The sequence below is a fragment of the Martes martes genome (genome assembly GCF_963455335.1).
Source record: "Martes martes genome assembly, chromosome: 8".
Classification (NCBI taxonomy): Eukaryota; Metazoa; Chordata; class Mammalia; order Carnivora; family Mustelidae; genus Martes; species Martes martes.
The window spans coordinates 21,137,090-21,154,351 of NC_137895.1; the positions used below are offsets into that span (position 1 = coordinate 21,137,090).

The following is a 17,262-nucleotide window of genomic DNA, read 5'->3' on the forward strand; positions in this document are numbered from 1 at the left end:
TAAAATCACAACTTAATATGGAGATTTTTATCAAAGCTAAAATTTATTTGGTGCATACTCTGTGCTATCCGGTATTTTCACATATACCTTTTCTTTTAATCTTGTAAAAGCAACCATGTGAGGTATTTTACAGGCCAAAAAAATAACAAAAACCTACCTCCTCAACTTGTTCAGGTGAAAAGAAGAGTTATAAGCATTCCAAAATAAAAACAAAAACAAACAAAAAACAGCCAAGTACACAGTCCATTTCCATCTCCTTTTATACATCTTCTCACACATTTTAGCATTAGGAGAATAAGGAACCAACTCAAATAAAGGGAATCCTTCTGGTCATTTTTGTCTACAGGTACTTTTTAAGCCACCAACTTTCTACTCTAAGGACCTTGAGGGCTTAAATGCTGTCAATATCTGAAATAATTTTAAAGTGATCTAATATTTTGAAAAATTTGTTCCCATAGAAATACAAGCCTAAAAAGGGCACTATATTTTTCAGATGTTATTTATTTATTTATTTACTTACTTACTTACTTATTTATTTATTTCAAGTAAGCTGTATGCCCACTGTGGGGTTCGAACTCAAAACCCTGAGATCAAGAGTCGCATACTCTACTGACTGAGTCAGCCAGGCACCCCTCAGATGTAATTTCTCAACAGGCAATGAATGGTACCAGTTCAACTAATGGAAAAGACTTAAACACCTTCAAGAAAACAGAAGAAGTGCAGGAAAATTTTCTAAAAATGTAGCACCATTACTTCAATGAATTAGCAAATTTCAAGACATGAAAATTACCTAGGAATTATGTATTTTTTCAAATAATCTATCTTTATATTTAGAAGTTCAACTTGCATGTTGTTATATTCAGCTTTCCTTCTAATTAGGAGCTCAACACTGACATCAAGTTATTTTACAAAATAAAAAGCAATTTCCTAACAGTGACTACTAACTTGTTACTAAGGAAATTCTTCAACATTTGACATTTATTCCAAATGCAAACTTTTCTCAAGAGGAATACTAATATTGTGTTACAAACAAGACAGATAACCTGGTCAAGGTATGAATGTATTTCACAAAAAACATGTGATCTTCCTAGTGCCTTTCATTTCTTGTATAAATTTCTTCAACATTCTTATGAATCTTTTTTCTAAAACCATATAATAACAAAGTACAGGTCATACAGAAACCAGATGTAAAGCTGACCTTTTACTTTTTTAAAGTATCCCCTTACTGAATAATGCCAGCAATATTATCACAAAATTACATTTTATAATCAAGTAATGTATACTCAATGTATATTGTGTGTGTGTATGTGTGTGTGTCAATATATATATGTATCAATGATACACTAAACTTCATATGATTTATTTTAAATGATTGCTGGTTTCAGAGACTTAAAAACCACAAACTCTATGGCAGCAACTATAATGCATATATAGTCCTCTGAAAGATCATTTTTAAATTATTACATAATGGTGAAATATAATTTAAACAAAATACAAATAACATTTACAGCATAAGGCTTTGTGGTTGAACAATCAGCACATCAAAGAAAAGTATCAGAGAAAGGCTTTAAAAAATAAAGCATGTTTCCTGTTAGAAGAATTTTGTCTTTCTTTCCTAAAATTGGCTAACTGTACACATAGAAATGCAAACAAAAGGTTCCTAAAATTTCTAGAAAACAATTAAACTTTAGTTGCAGTAATTGATGAGGTCGGACTTTACCATGATGACCTGAAAATTAATCTGTTGGTAGCGAGAAGATACAACTGCTCATTTTTAGAGAAGTAAAGTTTATTACATTTGAAACAATACAGCAGAAATCTCAAAAGTTTACTCATTAAATATAGTTTCTTACAAATATCCTTTTGAAAATGCAATTCATATATGCTGCAACCTCAGAAGTTTGAATTCAAAATGAAATATGAAGCCAAGAGTCAGGGAAATCACGTCAGAGGGCTTTGTCAAATATCTGTACAAATCAGTACATATTCTTCTGTCTGTGATATAGTAGGAAAGAAAGTGATTCTAAATATATCCAAGTAAATGCAGAAAAATACATTACTATTTGAGGCAGACCATGCTAAAACATAATTTACAATGATTAGTTTGCATTTAAGATGGTTAATAATGCCTTTAGTTTGAACCAATAAAATCAACATTAAGTAAAATTTTGCAGTATTTGCTCAGTCTTTTGTATTGAACATTAGTTAATCTGAGAAGTAAATAAGATTGGAAAGAGCAAGCGACTTGATCCTTTTCATTAGGTTGATCATTATCTCACTCAGTCATACTAAATGCAAACAAATCAATAGAGCATCAAGATTTTTCACACATTAAAATGAAGACAAATGACTTGTGAAGGCAGACTGTGTACCATGTAGTATTTAACATATGAATCTTGCATTAACCATCAACTCAATTTTTTAAATAAAACAAGATTTACAAGCTAAAATAAACATTTGATTAAAAAATTCTGCTATTCAAGATACTCAGGTGTCTTTTTTCTCTTTGAGATTGGTAAGGGTTGGGTCTTTTAAAAACTTGAAGAGGAGGTGGTAAGAGGAAAAAAAATCCTCAATGCTTTTAAAAACTCAGCTGTTAAGAAGTCCATACAACCACTACGCTGGCATGGAAACAAGGTGTTTTCTGTCACAGAACCATCCACTTCCCCATAGAAGTAGTTCCTCCAAGCCAACCATATAAAGATGTAAATCAGCTCACCCATGATTAAAATTGAAGTAATTCTTCAAAAATAGAGCAAGACACCTCACCCAAAAAGATCTTTTAAGTCATTGCTAGCTGAACTGCTATTGGTCATAGTAGTTGGCGGCTGTGCAAAGTTCTGCGGGTTAAAGAAAGGATTAGCCTGCACACCAAAGGCAGATTGTCCTATCATATTCATCTGTGTTCCTATTACCGAACTGCCCATACCTGGAGACCCCTGTGGTGGTACAAATTGATTAAGCCACTGATTTGGTTTCTGTTGCGACAACTGGTTCATGCTAACTTTGGGTTTTTGAGGGCCAAAGAGATTATTAAGAGCAGACATATCTGTGGGTCTTTGTTGAGTCGGCTTTGCACCAGCAGGAGGTACACTCACAGCACTGAAGTTTGGCAAAGTGGAAGGTGTTCCCAGTGTCATCTTGGTGACTCCAGGTGTACTTGGACTACTGAATAAGTTCTGATTTGTATTAACCGGCATGCTGAATCCTGAAGTCTGAAAGCCCATGTTAGCATTTAAGCCGTTGGTCAAATTTCTCTTGGTATTATCAATTGGTGTAGAAAACATCATGCCAAGGCCCATGGAAGGAACAGAAGTGAAGGTACTTGAAGCAGAAATTTTAGGGGTACTAACAGAAAGGCTGGTCAAAGATGACATGTTATCCATCAATGTATCTGTCAAGTCCTTCGTCTGAAAAATATGAGGGAATTACTTTATCTCCAAGATTTCTAAATTAATTAAAGTCAATAAATGACAAGTTAAAATTAAGCTCAACAGTCTATACCAAGTTAGCAAACCATAGCTCCAGGCCAAGTCCAGCCAGTCACATATTTTTATATGGTTTTTACAGATGAACACTGAATTGAACATGAACACTGAACAAGAAACCAAACTATAATCAACTTGATGACAGGGAACACTAAATTTGAATTCCAATTAAGTAAAATGCTGGCCTCCCCCACTGCTCCCCAAAATAGAAATATGTTCTTCTCTCATTGGTATATCTGTATTGCAAAAAGGATACTCTATTACTTTTATATTTTGAATTATATCACAATTTTGTGGAAATGTTTTCTCTATTCTTACAAAAGTACCTAGAAAATAGTTTTTACTTTGCCTCTTGCCCCACAAAGATTTTCCTGGAAGAAGAATCTTAGTGTCAGGAGATAACAAAAAATAATTTAAAGATCGCTTTTAAGATAAAGTTATTTCTGTAGCCAGTAAGAGTATAAACTCTCTACAGGCAGGAACTTAGAACAGTGCCTGAAACATAATAGGAAATAAATACTGGTCAGGACATACAGGCAAGTATTCCTAAATCAAGTTACAGACAGACCTGACTACAACTGAAAAGCCAAAAATTTAAAATTACTTTTTGCTCAAAAATACATAAATGCATAAACATAATATTCCTGATCATTTCAAGGTGAACAAAGTTACTTAATACTATTAAATCTAGTATTTTTTAAGAAACCCTCTTATTCATGTAACTTTCTCTTTATTGGTAACAATCACTATCATAAAACATTGTATCTTAGTCAGGCTATTGAGGAGTTGTTGGAAAATCCTTTCTGCCCATACTTCTTAGAAACTGTGTTATTGAAGTATTCTTTGAAATATATTTTTATACAAATGCTAGTAGATAGAATAAGTTATATACTTACTTCTTCTGTACAGTATGCTTGAAGTCATGCAAAAGTATAACCTGAAATTAAGTATGCTTGAAATTATGCAAAAGAAATGAATTCTGACCTGTTTGACTGGAGCAACAGGTGTGTGTACTTGGGGTTTAAGAGGCTGCTGGCTTTTCAACTTCTGTGCCTGCTCCTGTTCTTTTGCTAATTTTTGTTTTTCTTCAAGAGTAAGAGATGCCTCAAAATGAAACAAAACAAAGTATCAACTAGCAACTTGGTAATTCCACTTGTAAAACAGAAAATGTCTTTTTTTGTCAAGTATGTCTTGGTATGTTTGACAATACCAAGTAGTTTGCAAGCTACTCTTGCACCGGTGATTGCTACAGGTAAATTATATTTTGAATTATTATAAGATTCAACTTTAGGTAGAAACAAATCTCTGCTAAAATACTTCATTCCAGTATAAAAACAGTTATTATTTTAATACTATTCATCAGACTGACCTTTTTCCAGACAAGGGGAATATCATTTAGTGGTTTTATTTTATAAAATTGGGAGACTCTTGTTCAACTCTAATCTATCTTCAAAAATATTTTAGGAACTAAACAAAAATCTAAGGAAAACATAAAGAGCTTCTTTCATTGCTAATTTCTGAATCAAATCTGACATTTATCTTTTTCTTTTATCAACTTGGCAAAACTATAAGCTCACAGTGTGTTCTTACGACTTTGTAAACCCAATGCCCAGTAGCTTTGCACATATAGGTTCTAGTATTTGTCAAATGAACAGAAGAAAAGTTGCCTCCTGCAGAAATTCAAACTTGACATATTTATTATAATGAATACTAACCAATACTTCAACTACAAAGTATCATTTTATAATTTATCACTGAAAATCAGAAGCAGAGAAGAAACACACTTCTTTATCAAGAAGTGTGACTGGCAAAGTGCAGTAGAAAGGACAAAGAAGGCAGGCAACCTAGAAATGTTACCACGTGGGAGGCTGTGTAATAAGTTAAAATTCTCAAGCCTGTTTATTCTCAATGTGAGTCAGGTCATGTTTCCATGATAATTTTTAAACTCTATAAAGATTATTAAAGCATGCTTCCTGCTAAAATGCTAAACAGTAGTATTTCCCAACAAAAATCTGTAGTTTACAGGAAGTCCTATAATATAAATCAGTGCATTATAAGAACAAGTAAAGAAACTTACTCTTTTATGCTTATTCTGTAACCCATCCTCTTTATTTTCTGATTCACTGCCAGTCAGAAAGTCGGCTCCAATGTTGTTAAAGACTTTGTCAATCTGCTGAAAAAGAAAAATGTCAACCATTTGAATGACATCAAAAAACTGTGATATTACTACTTAAAAAGCAAAAGCCCCTCAGATGAAGCACACTGTCAAACTCTTTTTACAAAAATTAAAATAATCTAAATAAACTACCTTGTGACCCAGCAATTGCATTACTAGGTATTTATCCAAGGAATATAAAAATACTGATTCAAAGGGGCACACGCACCTCAATGTTTATAGCAGCACTATCAACAATAGCCAAATTATGGAAAGAGCCCAGCTGTCCATCAACTGATGAATAGATAAAGAGACGGTATATTTGTACAATGGAATATTGCTCAGCCATCAAAAAAAATGAAATCTTGCCATTTGTGATGATGTGGATGCATAAACATCATATCTCTGATCATTTCAAAGTGAACAGAGTTACTTAGTACTATTAAACCTAATATTTTTTAGGAAACCGTCCTGTTCATATAACTTTTGGTAACAGTCACTATCATAAAACATTATACCTTAGTCAGGCTATTGGGGAGTTGTTGGAAAATTCTTTCTGCCTATACTTCTTGGAAACTGCATTACTGAAGTATTATAAATATAATGCTAAGTGAAATAAGTCAGAGAAAGACAAATACCGTCCGTATGTTTTCACGCATATGTGGAACTTACAAAACAAAACAAATGAATATAGGGGAAGGGAAAGAAAAACAAAATAAGTAAAAACAGAGGGAGACAAACCAAAAGAGGCTCTTAACTATAGAGAATAAACAGGGTTGCTGGAGGGGAGTGGGGAGGGGTTAAATGGGTGATGGGAACTAAGGAGGGCACTTGATGTAATAAGTATTAGGTGTTGATATACAATTGATGAATCACTAAACTTTACTCCAGAAACCAGTATTACACTATATGTTAACTAACTTGAATTTAAATAAAATCTTAGAAGTAAACAGATAAATAATCTAAATATCTTACCTGAGACCCAACATTTGTAACCTTTTTCTCCTCAGAAGCATTCATTTGATTTCCTATATCCAAAGATCTGCAGGAAAGTTGAATTATGACAAATCAATAAAAAGAAATGCATATTTTTTAAATACTCATACTAAAAAAAACAGTTCATCCCTATGGGTTTTTAAAAAATTATTTACTATAATTAATGTCTGCTTGCCCCAAAAAAGTAACATTGCATATACAAATCTTTTTTTTTTAATTCCATATTTGCTATTTACCGGAGAATTCACTTAGTGTGTCATAAAACCAGGAAAGCATGATTCTTACTGTCAGAGAGCTTATAGCTCACTGAGAGACAAGGTATGACATGAGGAACTTGATGTAATTAAATTCAGAATCTGATTTTCACAATAAAGGCTATAATCACTATGATGAACTAGATCTAGGCCTTGAAAAATAGGTAAGATTTAGCTAGGAAAAAGAAAAAAAAGTTCACTTACACCTCAAGTATAAATATTAGATATTAAATTTTTCTTATAAATTTTTAAACATTTACTTGGTTCTTATGTTAATAGTCAATCCATCAAACAACATAAATATATACATCACAGAATATTAGAACACACAAAGGGCTATTTCATGTTATTCTACACCTGGTATATTTATTTCCATTAGCCTTTATCTTACACTGGGGCAGAAGCTAAAAAATTTCTATCTGGGACTCTTGCTCATAATTGGTATCAACTTTACTGATGTTCTGATTTTTTTTTTTTTTTAAGAGGGAGAAAGGGAGAGAGGGAGTGAGGGAGTGAGAGAGAGAAAGAGAGGAGAGGCAGAGGGAGAAGGAGAATCTTAAGCAGGCTCCACACCCAGCACAGGCCAGATGTGGGGCTCAATCTCTCAACCTTGAGATCATGAACTGAGCCTCAATCAAGAGTCAGACGCTTAACTGACTAAGCCACCCGCATGCCCCTGATGTCTCTTTTCACTGATGTCTTTTGGCTCAGGATTAAACAGACATCCTAAAATCATGTGTTTTTTCTTTGGCAAAAAAATACAGTGGAGATTTCATTTCAGTAAACTGGAATTTAATAAACTCCAATAATTTTCACCTTTCCCTTCTTCCTTTGAATACTAGTATTTTGCAAATAACTTAGAAAATTCTCCCTAAAAAAAAAAAAAAGTAGATGATGTGCTATTAAATATGAAATGAATGCTCTATAAATGTTTCTGGAATCAGGAAAAACAAAAAGGGAGAAATCAAAACACCAGGGTTTCACAGATTTGAAAAATATTTGTAAGTGGTGCTCTTAGTGATCACCCTGAATTTACACCTCTAGTAACTAATGCTAACATAACAAGAGACTTTCTCAGAAATAGAATTTTCCTTATGTATAGAAAATGCTAAGATTGTATCATATTACAATTTTGTACTCAGAAATGACATTTGATTCTCTACAAGATTCTATTTTATACAGCTCAAGTTAACATATAGGAAAATTTTTAAATGCTTTACATGTAAACAAATTGAAATCTATCAGTTTTTCACTATGCAGAACAAACTGATGGTCACCAGAGGGAAGATGGGTAGAGAGATAGGTGAAAATAGGTCAAGGGGATCAATGATGAACATTTAATAATGATGTATAAAATTGTTAAATCACTATATTGTACACCTGGAACTGTATGTTAATGATACTGGAATTAAAATAATAAACTTAAACTAAAAAAAAAAACTATTTTTCTAGTCCTTATTCCAGAAAATCAGTCATGAAGTAACTTTAATCTCACTCTGGGGCCATGTACAATCCATATGCAACCTACTTACTTCTGCTGTTCTTGCATTATATGAAGTTGCTCCAGTTTAGTCTTATGTTCAGACTCCAATCTGTTAAGCATCTCTTTTATGACGGAAATGAAAGAATTGAACTGGTACAATAAGAAATTGATACAGTTATAATGTTTCAAGTTAGCAGCAAATATAATCTAATAAAATAATTCAACAAGTTAACCATAACACTCTCTATTTTTACCAGAATATGACCCACTCATAGCAGTGATGTCACAAGAATAGTATATTTAAACTCAGCATATCAGAGCAAACTTTCATAGTATTTCTGTATGATGGTGATAAAGTTGATGAGGATTTTAAGTTCCAGAAATTATGTCTCAATTAGTTTTATAGCCCGAGTTCTCTAAGAGCTATTATTCAGCAGTCTTACAACTTTACCCCCAGCAGTTATTACATATTGATTTTCCTAGAATAGTCCAAAATTGACCATCTGAATTTGTACATATCTGGAAACAACCCATTTAATTATGCATAACAAAGTCAGTTTATTCAGATTGTTATAAAAATGACATGTTTGGCTAAAATAAATCTGTTTTCTAAAGTTAGTAGAAATATTAAATGAATACAGTTTAACTTTCAAATAATTATAGTTCCTAAAGTATATCTAATACTATGTCATAATGTAGTTTAAGCTTTGGTTAAATGATGATTCTTAGAGTACCTCAGATCATCATAAACAATTTATTTAACAATACCATATATTACAGGAAGAATCTAGAAACTGCTTTCTTTCCCTCCTAAATCTTTTTGTACTGGGTGCTTATACTACTCTTCATAGTAGGTTTATTAGTATTTCTATTCCTTGGGGCGCCTAGGTAGCTCAGTTGATTAAGGCTCTGCCTTTGGCTCAGGTCATGATCCCAGGATCCTGGGATCAAGGCCCGCATTGGGCTCCCTCCTTGGTGGGGAACCTGCCGCTCCTTTTCCCTCTGCTGCTCCTCCTGCTTGTGTTCTCTGTCAAATAAATAAGTAAAATCTAAAAAAAAAAAAAAAAAAAAAAAAAATTCTATTCCTTAAATGAGGAAACTATGGCTCTGGGAGAGAGAAAGCAACTTAGTAAGAGATACTAAATAACATATGGGAGCATGAGAATTCACTGAAGTCTGTCTCCAGAGCTTGTGCTCATTTGTACTCAACACTGCTTCTCACCATGATGCTCAATCATCCCTTGTTTTACCATGAGAGTAATAAAACGCAGTATTTCCTTAGCAGTTTACCTGGATAGACACTCTGATTAGTTGTTTGTTTGTTTGTTTGTTTGTTTGTTTTAAAGATTTTATTTATTTATTTGTCAGAGAGAGTGAGCACAGGCAGACAGACAGGCAGGCAGAGGCAGAGGGAGAAGCAGGCTCCCTGCTGAGCAAGGAGCCCGATGTGGGACTCGATCCCAGGACGCTGGGATCATGACCTGAGCCGAAGGCAGCCGCTTAACCAACTGAGCCACCCAGGCGTCCCTGTTTGTTTGTTTGTTTTTAACTTTGTAATGAAGTATAACAAACTAACAGAAAAGTATACATAGATAAGCACACATATTAAAAAAAAAAATGAGTTTTGGTCAGATGTAGAAAAAGAACACTGGCAGCATCCCATAAGCTTCCTTGTGACCCCTTCTAGTTACTTCCCACCCTCTTTTCCTACAAGTAAACACTAGTCTGACTTCTGGCAGTGTCATTTTGACTATTTTTATACTTTATATAAATGGAATCATTTGGTAGATCTTCTTTGTCTGGTTTCACTTGCTCAACATTATGTTTGGGAGATTCATCCATATGAATGTAGTTGGTTACATATAGTTGGATGTAGTTGGTTCAGAAGAATTAACACAGTTAAGTGGGCCTGGTCTGCTATCTTTGAAAAGGCCTGCTTGCGAGGTTGACTGTCGGCTGGTGTCCGGGAACTCAGATTTTAGGAGAGCTCCCACCATTAACTGATGAAAGTGGCTCACTAAATTGTACAAAGACTGTTTTATGCTAAACATCTGCTTTCCTTCTGGAAGTCTGGGATTTGGGTACATGTCAGGCAGATAGAGCTACAACACTTCACATATACTATCACAACGCATTACCAGGGAGAGTAAATATATTGAGATGACTCTGAAAACCTGCATCTGGTTTCCTCCAGAGTGCTCCAGCCTGCTTCCTTTGCTGATTTTGCTTTATACCCTTTCACCATAAAAAATCATAGCCATGAATACAACTGTATGCTGAGGCCTGTGACTCCCTCTACTGAATCACTGAATCTGGAGGCGGTCTTTGGAACCCTCACCAACACAAGCTGTATTATGTTTTGGTTGCTACTTAGTATTTCCTGTTTTATAATCAAATGCAAAAAAATGTACTTTCTTAAATCAAGTTACCTTTTTCCATAATGAAAAATATCCTTAGATTATAATCAGAACTGACAGAAGAGGGCAGTCTTAAATTAGGAACCCTCTCCATGAAGTGAATAGCAGACCACACCCATGTAAACTATTAGAAAATACCAGAAAATACGAATCAAAATATTTCTGTTGATGAAAATAGGCCCCTAAAAAAATCAACCATAAAGCTGAAGAAAACTAACACCACATTCCAAATAAAATTATTTATATATTATGAAATAAGCATTTGGGAATATTTAAAAACATTCTAAATGACCAAAATTTAGACTTAGGCATATTATCATCGTATTTTTCCCCAATATTCACTGTTCCCCTTTTGCCAATTTTAACCTCAATCCTGCCACCCAAGATATGAAGAAATTTATCAAGCCAATTATCAAGCCAAAAATTGAAATTTAGGGACACAAACTTTCAGAGGTTTACCCTACCACTTCAAATGAAATTTGGGTCTGATTAATTTTATAAATTCCTCTAACTCCAAAACCCCCTTCACTCAGCACTCTCCCTTAAGGCCAAAAGCTTTCCTGCTTAACTCCCAGCTTTCTGCTTCCTTAATTCCTCTAATTTATTTTCAGTACTTAGTTTCCAATCTTGCCTGCCTAACCATTTCTGACACTCTCTGGTAAATAGTAACCAATTCTCAGTCTTTTTTCCATTTTACTCCATTAAACACCAGTTCTACAGTGAACAAATGACTTGTCATTACTCTAACTCAAATTTGCTCTCAGTTCAATAAATATTTTTGATTTTAGCACTGCACTAAGTGCTGGGGCTATAATAAAGTATAAGATATAATAACCAGCCTTCTGGGAAAGGCAGACATGTAAGTACATACCTGTGATAACTACAGTGACAGAGCTATAGAGAGAGATAACTGTATAATAATCTTCGATCACATTACCTCTTTGAGCAAATGTTTACCACATCTTAAAATCTCAAATACCTAAACCAGTACACCGGAAAATAACACTGTATGTTAACTATACTGGGATTAAACAAAAAAACAAATACCTAAATCAGAGAGCAATTTGAAGTCTACCTATACTAGTCTCAATTTATCTCTCTCCCATTAATCCCCTACTGTATTATAGGTATCTCTCAGTCAAACTGAATTATTCATTTCCTATGGCAGATAGACTCTAAACTCGTTCCCAATTATCTCCTCATTCTGCTGCTCAGTGCTTTGTGTAACTCCCTATCTTTGAGAGTAAGCAGGAGCTGTGACTTGCTGGTAACCAACAGAATTCAGCAAAGGTAATGGATGTCGTTTCCTTGGTCACACTACAGGATGTTGTAACTTCCATCTTTTTAGCAGATTCTCTTTCCCACTTTGATGAAACAAGTTGCCATGCTGGAAGGCCCATGAAGCAAAGAACTGACAGTGCATCTAGCTAACAGTTAGGAACTGAGGCCCTCAGTCCAACAACTTAAAAGGAACTGAATCCTGCCAAAAACTATGTAAGCAGGTTAGAAGCAGAGCCTTCTTTCCCCTAATTGAGCCTTCAGATAAGACCCCAGGCCTTGATTGTAGCATTGTGAAAACTCTGAGCAGAGAATTCATGCCCTGGCTTGGTTGACCCAAAGAAATGATGAAATAACCATCTAGTATATGGTGATTTGTTACATAGCAAGAAATAACAGATATATACCACAAACACACTACATTGATTTTTTTCCTTGATCATGTCAACTTCCCAGCCCCAAATCTGAAGTAGCCCAAAATCCTACATATCTTTCTAAGTTCTAGTCATTTACTATCTCACAATGAGAGGCCTACATACTGCTTACTTTGAATCCACAAATCTTCTTTATTGAATTCTTTGGCATATTTTTTCTTGTTTTAGCCACACTTAAATGTAATATATTTATATATTTAATGCCAAGAAAACAGTAAACTGGATAAACTGAATAAAGCACAAAACTATTCTTACCTGATTAAGATTAAGATTATTTTCAATACTCAGGGGAATCAGATGAGGCAATACTTTTCCAGCCAACTGCTCTTTGGTGATTCCCAGCTTCTTATGAGTGAAAGTACATTTGTAAATACCTGATAGAAAAGAATGAGACAAATTTCATAGTTCAATACCACAAGTTAAGAGACATTAGGAAAATACTGTATCTACATGAAACATCCTGATAATTAATATAATTACACATTTCTCCTTGTCAGTGCCTAGAAGAAGGATGCTCTTACATATGGATCAGAATGATTTCAGCTTTATCACCAGTTTAGCTTTAAACACCATGACATATTTATCCTGAATTCTTTTGGCTTAAGAGCACATTTAATGTCAGAATAACATTAAAAGCCTATCACACCACAGGAGCAAGGTTACAGAATGACCCTCTATCCTGAAATTATCTGAATATATAGTTCAGACTTCTCACTCAAGCTTGAGACATCTATTTCACAAGTGTGTGAGGATAGGTCTTATACCTTTATTCACTTCTTTAACTAAACAGACTTAACATGCTTGAAACTTTAATAATTTAGTTCAACTCCACACAATCCTTCCCTACAGTCTCACCTATTTACTCAAAAACTTCAAGACCCTGCTTATTACACTTATTCTACAAAGCCTTCATTTGGTAAACTGAGCACATTTGTTTCTCATTCTCTGAATGCTTTTGTTGTATTTTGTATATAATCCATACCCTCAGAACACACCATATCCTATAATTTTGCTGTTAATGTACACTTCACTTATATACTCAAAGAGTACCTTTATTGAACACCTACTAAATGTTTATTCACTAGGCACTTATTTGCTATGCTCATTACTTCTGCCTTCCCATTTTCTCACTGAATTCTCATAAGACTCCCATAATGATGCATTTTATCCTCATTTGGTAGATGAAGCAACTTTTCAAAGTCACTGCAGGAACTGACACAACCAGGACTGGAGCTAGAGATCTTTCCACTGTGCCAAAGTCCTTCTCAAGAAAACAAATTTCTTTGAGCGGAGAAGTTTCATACCATATCCCATGCCTACATAGGTCCACAATAAATTATTTGCTGACCATTCCTACAAATATTTACTGAGGACTTTCTGCAGACCAGGCACAACAGGAGGTGTTAAAAATACACAGCTGAATAATTTGGTTTTTCTTCAAAATTAACAAACTTTAAATTTAGTAAAATGTAAACTCGTTCATGCTTTTGTGATTCTACAATTATGTCTGTTTCCATGAGTATAGTAGCACCTCAGAATTTCCAGACTATAACTAATAGCAAACAATTTCTATTGTCAAAGCTATAACTATAGTAAACAATTTCAGAGTTTCTTGACAGAGTAAATTGTAATTATGCTGATGAAACAGAATGTGCTGTAAGGCTAATATGCTTCATAAACCCATCACTTAATAGTGAAACATGCTGGCTAAGATTTGAACATATATAAATCAAAAACCAGCTCTACCATTTATCAGTTGTATTATCTTGGATAACTTATTTTAACTCTGGGCCTCAATTTCCTTACCGTAAAACAGAAATAACAGTACCTATCTCATTGGAATTTGGAGAGGACAAAACGAGATAATGCTAAAAAAATATTCAGCATAGCGCCTATTACAAACTGGGTACCAAGTAACCATCAAGTATTACTATTAAGACTGGTATCAGCATTTTAAGCAGCTTTGTTTGCCTTTCTTATTTGGTATCATTTCACAGAGAAAACTACATATGATCATGGTATTTGTGAAGCTAGGATTTCCAAATGTCTAATTCTTTTGTAAATGTCAAGGAAGACCACAGTTTTTGCCAAAATTAACAAAAAGGAAAGTTATATCATGATATTTATCCCACCGTTCCTCAATTACTGAATGCAATATACCTGAAAAAGGATGCAAAGGTTTTTAATTTGGAAGATTCATTTGCATGACTATAAAACAATAAAGTAGCATCAAATGACATTAAGTTTTCAGCTACCTAAAATTCCCATGAGGACTGCGGGTTCCTTGGATGGAATTTGTTGTAAGAAGGGCAGGATATCATCAAGTACAAACCACTTATCCAAGTATTCCAAAATCTTTCCTAAGCACACTAATGAATTTACACGAACCTATTAAAAGAGGTAAATTGCATTAGTCATTTAAAGTCTTTGCAATCTAGAACAAAACGTTTAACTCTAAATTTAATCTTCATATAGATATGTTAAAATCTCAAGAATAAAAGTAGGTTTAAAAGCTCTCCTCCTTTAATAATATAGGAAATCCACATATTTACTAACTCCCCTGGACTTGTTTCAGTAAGAATTTATGATTGCTTTACCAGGACACTAGTTAGCTAAAGGCAAGAAACGACTTCAATTTTATATCCTTCTAAATAAAGTGATTAGGATTTGAGAAGCTTTACTATATATGTGGTTACTAACAATAATTCTTCGGGAACATCTGAATTATGAAAAGGACTACATTCTCCTAGCTCCCAGTACTTTCCTCTAACTCAAGGTTAATTCATTCTTAAATATTTCAACATCATGTAAAAACTATTTATATTTTACCCTACATAAAGTTTTCTATTTCTAAATATATCTTTAACACCGAAAACTAGAACCTGATACTTAGCACTTTTATCAAAATTCTATCTATATTTGCTTGACAACTTTGATAAGCATGTCACACCCTATTTTTTTAGCTTGAATATGTTAAGATAGAATGCCTTCAGAAAAAAGGCAAAGCAAAAAAATACAGCACACTGTTACACACAAAAAACTGATGGTTGCCAAATGGGAGGTGGGTAGGGGGCTGGGTGAAATAAAGGGTATTAAGAGTATACTTATCATGATAAGCAGTGAGAAAGATATAGAATTGTTCAATTATTATATTATACACCTGATACTAATATAACATGGTATGTTAATTATATTTCAATTTTTAAAAAAAGAATATTTTGAGTCAGGATCCTATCAATAGAACTGCAGAAAAATTTAAAAAAATTTTTAAAAACACACTAAGAAAAAGCAGAAAATAATTTAGTTGGTTAAAAAAAAGCACCATATTTCTATAAGAAAGATGGAAAAATTTTTCTGAAAAATAAGATATAATTTTTTTCTGAAATTCAAACATAAAGGATAGTACAAATTCAAAAAAGATGCCCAATTAATTTGCTTATAGAATCAGTGTTATAAAAGGAATTGCTACATTTTTATATGTGTGTATATGTGCGTCAAGAGAAGCTTGAAATACTAGTTTAATTTTATTTTTATTTTTAATATAAAATATTAGTCATGTAAGTCATGAAGAAGTAGAACTCTTAGAGCATCTTACCTACCTCTGTGTAGAATTTATTTCTCTTTATTTTCAAGAAACAGTATTAAATACAACTCTAACTCAAAACTCATGTTTCACTAATTTCCCAATTAGAATTCTTTAACCTTAGAGGTCTACGTATATGAATGAAATTCAGAATTCAGATTTGCTCCTCTGAAGACACGAGCACTGTACGTGTATAAAATACAAATCCATTCCAGAGTTACTGTTCTAAATACATTCATTATAACTCTTTGTAATCATGTCTTTAATGGCTCAGTTGGCATCTTTAAAAGAGATATAAACATTCCCAGGCATTAATACAGACCATTTAAGTATCAATGCTTCCCACCTCACCCTGCATGCTTAGAACTAAACTAGAACACGTACTTTTACAAAATGTATGCTAAAATAAATCTACACTGCCATAAAATACAGTGTGCCTTATATAATTTTTATTTTCTTTTTTTCTAAAGATTTTATTTTTTATTTTACTTTGAGTAATCTCTATACCCAATGTGGGGCTTGAACTTACAAGTCCCAAGATCAAGAGTCACATGCTCTACAACCAAGCCAACCAGGGGCCTGCAGATTTTTAAAGGACATTTTGAAAATGAAATTTTTAGTTGAATATTACTACCATCTATTTTAAAAATTCAATCATAAAATTTAGAAAATTTCAGAGAAAAGAAGTGGATTTCAAATCTTTTTAATATTTATGAAGAAAAAGACTCAGAGGGGTAGGTTAACTTGCCCAATGGCACAGGACGGTTAGTAGTAGAGTCAGAATAAGAACTCGGGTTTTTTTACTTCATTTCATACTGTTCATCTTGGTAAACAATGATATTTTTTTCCATTTTGATGTTGCTTTCCATCTCAGTGCTTTTATACCAAATAAATAAATAAATAAATAAATAAAACCCAGGACCTAAAATGGATTGGATCACTATAAGGTAAAATCATGTCATTTAAATCAGCTTAAGCTACAAATGCTTGTATTTATTTAAATGTACATTTTATCTAATAAAGATGGAAGAGATCTCCAAAGAACTATATTTACAAATTTAATAACATGACCATTATCAAACATTAATATAAAGAACTCATCAGATGAACGAAGGACATCTCTCCCTCTTTTCTAAAGCTGCTGTTTGAAGAGAATATTCAATGTTACTTCCAT

The 17,262-nt window shown here is 33.4% G+C and overlaps 1 protein-coding gene across 2 annotated transcripts in view; it reads right to left on the reverse strand.

Moving 5' to 3' along the window:
• Positions 1-35: 35 nt before the first annotated feature.
• Positions 36-17,262, reverse strand: part of SCYL2 (SCY1 like pseudokinase 2) — a 60,565-nt gene continuing 43,338 nt past the window's right edge. The window contains exons 12-18 of one of the 2 annotated variants that reach the window (XM_080809922.1): positions 14,761-14,893; positions 12,761-12,879; positions 8,426-8,526; positions 6,619-6,685; positions 5,566-5,658; positions 4,473-4,592; positions 36-3,410 (exon numbers count right to left, since the gene is read on the reverse strand). In XM_080809922.1, coding sequence (XP_080666048.1) covers positions 2,766-3,410; positions 4,473-4,592; positions 5,566-5,658; positions 6,619-6,685; positions 8,426-8,526; positions 12,761-12,879; positions 14,761-14,893 — 1,278 coding nt within the window. In that variant the 3' untranslated portion in view covers positions 36-2,765. Of the gene's footprint in view, positions 3,411-4,472; positions 4,593-5,565; positions 5,662-6,618; positions 6,686-8,425; positions 8,527-12,760; positions 12,880-14,760; positions 14,894-17,262 lie in introns of both variants that reach the window. The other variant, XM_080809921.1, reaches the window with a different exon arrangement.